Below are 4,157 nucleotides of genomic sequence, written 5' to 3'. Positions count from 1 at the left end.
AAAGGGATTGCTTGGTGAGTCTGATCAATCTGCCATCTTGGCTCTAGCTTCCTTCATTTGATTTTTGAAGACTTGGATTAGGTTTTATTTTATTTTGTATCCAACACAAGATCTTGAAATAAGTAGGTTCAAATAATATGCTTTCATAATAAATATACCTCTTAGGCTTTGGATTTTTTTCTTTAAAGGGCCACAGAAAAACAGTCAAACTAATCCACCTAAAAGTAATATGCTAAAACAGAAAGCACAAAATACTTGCCAAACAAAATCTCATAGGTATAACAATCTACTATTATCACTTTAAATGTAAAGAGCAGATATTTTTTTGCTGAAGCATGAATTTTCAAGCAAATAATCTCCATTAACATCTTTTCTCTTTTAAATGGAACGTACTAGATGAAATATTTTAATTTCTCTAGATTAAACTATACAGTTTCCGTAAGTATAAACATATTTTATTTCAATTAAAGGCAGTGCGAAATACAAAATAGGAAGTTTTGATAATTATAAAGTAGAGACAATGAAAAATCCCACCCTATTAATTTTTTGGATCTTTAAAATACTGAGCATTGTTCTGATGGATTTTTATGTAAACAGCTGGGAATTTACACGACACTAGCTAGTATCTTGGCAATTCACTCTTTCTGACTGCTGTATATAACCCAACTACCATATATTAAATTCTCAATTATATTTTCTTCAAAGGGCTGTTACCATAAAGAGCACTGAACTATACAGCACAACTGATAAAAGACTACTCAAATTACATTATGTCTGCAATGTCTCAGAAGTTTACTACTTCAATCAGATAAAAGAAAAACTGCAATACTGTATATATTTCAGTTCTCTTTACATGATCCAAAGGGAGCTACATATCTAACTTCCAACAACCTCCATTCTTAAGCATGAACATCTTTATGCTAATTAGGATTTCTTAAAGCTTTATTCTTTCATAACACTTGGGCAACAATAAACATTTCAAAGTCATAAATAATGACGAATTAAAATCTGGTTATGGTGACATGATTCATTTGGTAATCAGATGCCCAAGATGGACAGTGGAATCGCAACACAAGCAGGTTTAACTTACAACATGCTCTGCAAAAAGGAGAAAAATAATGTAAATATTTCAGGATATTACACCTCCCCACCATTCCACTCAATGAGCCTATGTTCCTCAATTTCCTCAGCTGGTCTCAGTTCTCTCCTCTTAGCAAAGGCATCTCACAGTGCTGTGTCTAATCTTTTAATGATATGCACTTTTTTATATAACATGGCCTCTAAATGCAAACCAACTCTATATTTACACAAAACCATGTAAACTATACCTCTGAGTGATTTAGGGTTATTCTGACTATATACAATTCTCACCAAACACTTGACTTGAGCACCAGATCCACTGTAACACATTTTTGGAGATTTAATTCAGTTCTGATTGTTGTTTTTAGTGTCCGGCAGATTTGTGTCCTCATTGGAAGAGTTGATGTTTGGTAAGTATAAAATCCAGTAATTGCTGAGATTTCTCCATCACTGAAGTTGTGTTGTCTTGATGGGGTTAATACTATTGAAGTCCAAGAAAAAAGGTCCTTCTTGTTTAGGCAAAAAAGTACTGGGAATGATATTGTAGATCCCAGCAGGTATATTTTCTAATTCTAAGTAGCAAAACCCACACCTATATTTAGGGAAAATGAGAACAAGATTTATAGAAAATGATGCCACAAAAATTGAAGTATAAATTGGATATTATCAAAATGCTAACATTACCTGTAATCACCACTAGATTTCCTCTGAAAGCCACTGGGACCAGAATCTCCCACCACAGAAACTGTTACCACCTCAAATCCAACACTGTATTGCCTAGTGTTAAAAAGGAATAGAATTACTGCTAATTATTAAACAGTTTCATTTCAGATAAAATGCAGATGTACTATCAAATCAAGTATTTGCTTTCTAAAGCTTCAACACGAGCAAACAGCACTCTGAAACACATGCATATTATTTTTACACTTAGGTATACAAAATGACATATTTTTTAATTGAAGCCATAAAAACTAATAAGGTATTAAACTTACTTTAAAAGAGACTTGCTTCCCAAGGAATAATGTAAATTTAAAAGATAAATATTGTCATTATAAGAGGCAGAAAGACTCATCTTAAATGCTGTTGATAAACACTTGGGTTGTTTCCAATTTTGGGCTATTAAAATGGCTTACTGGCCATTAGGCTGCCTCTTCTGTGACATGCCTGCTCAAGCTTTGGTTCATTTTTTTAAAAATTATAGACTTTTCTTACTAATATAACATATTTACAAATCTTTATGTCTTAAGAAATCTTTCCTTTCCCCAAGGATATTATCTCCTGAATTATCTTCTAAAAGCTTTATTTTCACATTTAGGTCCATAATCCACCTGGAACTGATTTTCAGAAATAATGTAAGACATGTGTCTAACTTTTTTTGTATATGGCTACACAATTATTCCAGCACCATTACTGAAAAGACTGTCCTTTCCCACTCCTCTGAAATACCATCTTTATCATAAATCAAGTATTCATATACGTATAGGTCTTTTTCTAAACTCTGCTCTGTTCCACTAAGCTCATTTTAAAAATAACATCGTCGATTTAAGAAAATTACGCATCACAAACCTTGGTCCTCTTAGCTCAATCAGTAATGGCCCAGTCTTATCTACATGGAATTGGTAGATGGGGTTATTTTTGTGAGTCTCTTGGAAATTTCCACATCCTCCAGCACTCTGACCACTCCACTTTCCATTAATCTAATAAAACAAAGTTTTTACATTAACAGAACTTCAAATTCTACTTTAAAAACAAAAATCCTTGTCCCTAAGGGGGGAAAAAAAGGAACTTTCCACTCTGGCTCCATCCCACGTCTCCCATCTTTATTTCCCATTGACAGTCAATATAACTTTCCATTGCAGCCAGGCTGCTTTGCTACATGAAGCCCTATTTCCATCCTATTTTCCCTTCCAAGAATTCTCCCTCGAATCTTCCTGTAAACATGTAGCCCACTTTGCAAAGTTAGTCCCAAATTCTACTAAATTCATCCACATGGCCTTCCCTAACAATCAAGATTTGCATTAATCTGTTGTCTCTGAATTTATTTTTTTCTTCTCGTAGAATCACTTAATGTCATTCATGTAGAAAAATTTCATCTTCCAACTTAGACTGGAGGTTATTCATATTTTCTCTTTGTATCCTGTCAAGCCCCAAAATGTTTTCTTTTCTTGAGAAATTGTTAAATGTGAAAAATAAAATGAGAAAAGGGAAAAAGGGGAAGAGAATTCTAAAACATTAGAATGCTGAGATCATGACCCAGAAAAAGATTTCTCTTACCCGTCTTGATAAGGTGTATGGTGAAGGGATCTTCGAAAAAGTAAAGCTGCATGCCGAATATACCTAGATTCAAAAACATTTATTAATAAACTTTGTTTATAAAAACATCAAAGTGATAAGAATATACTGGAAGACTAAACAATTAACTGGCATATGTAAGTCATTATTCTATAGGCAGCCTGATATCAAGTCAAGTATAATGAACTAGTAATGAGAAAGCTAGGGATCTTGTCTTAGCTCTTCTCTGCCACTAACTGTATGTGGCTCCGGACAAATCACAATCTCTCCAGGCCTTGGCTTCTGCATCTGAAGAATGAAGGGATGGACGCAGCTCCCCAAGGTCCTTTTCATCATTAAAAATCTATTAAGTTTGAGCTACTTAACCTACCTATGGCAAACAAATCTATGCAGAACAAAATTATAATGACCTTCTCAGGTACTTGAGAGCAATATGTTTACAGGCGAATAACTGCCTTTCATTAAGTTTAAAGACTTATTTTTAAGTCACTAAGAGTATCATGGAGCCCTGGTGGTGCAGTGGTTGAGAGCTACAGCGAGTTATGGCTGCTAGCTGAAGGGTCAGCAGTTCAAACTCACCAGCCGCTCCCCGGAAATGGTATGGGGCAGTTCTACTCTGTCCTATAGGGTCTCTATGAGTTGGAATCAACTCGACAGCAATGGGTTTTTTTTTTTTTCTAAAAGAGTATCATATTGGCTAAAGGAGTTTTTACTGCTTTGAAATTAGTCCAACCATACTATATTACCTCAGGACTAACCTATTACTATCATAATACTATATTATT

The 4,157-nt window shown here is 34.3% G+C and overlaps 1 protein-coding gene across 3 annotated transcripts in view; it reads right to left on the bottom strand.

The window, feature by feature from the left end:
- Positions 1-433: 433 nt before the first annotated feature.
- Positions 434-4,157, bottom strand: part of CAPN7 (calpain 7) — a 34,774-nt gene continuing 31,050 nt past the window's right edge. For 2 of the 3 annotated variants that reach the window (XM_023739513.1, XM_023739514.1), the window contains exons 18-21: positions 3,355-3,417; positions 2,647-2,777; positions 1,765-1,857; positions 440-1,672 (exon numbers count right to left, since the gene is read on the bottom strand). In XM_023739513.1, coding sequence (XP_023595281.1) covers positions 1,528-1,672; positions 1,765-1,857; positions 2,647-2,777; positions 3,355-3,417 — 432 coding nt within the window. In that variant the 3' untranslated portion in view covers positions 440-1,527. Of the gene's footprint in view, positions 1,673-1,764; positions 1,858-2,646; positions 2,778-3,354; positions 3,418-4,157 lie in introns of all 3 variants that reach the window. The other variant, XM_004385259.3, reaches the window with a different exon arrangement.

Source organism: Trichechus manatus, unplaced genomic scaffold (assembly GCF_000243295.1).
Source record: "Trichechus manatus latirostris isolate Lorelei unplaced genomic scaffold, TriManLat1.0 scaffold00136, whole genome shotgun sequence".
NCBI classification, from domain to species: Eukaryota; Metazoa; Chordata; class Mammalia; order Sirenia; family Trichechidae; genus Trichechus; species Trichechus manatus.
The sequence above is the reverse complement of the archived record's forward strand: the minus strand, read 5'-3'. Positions and strand labels throughout refer to the sequence as shown.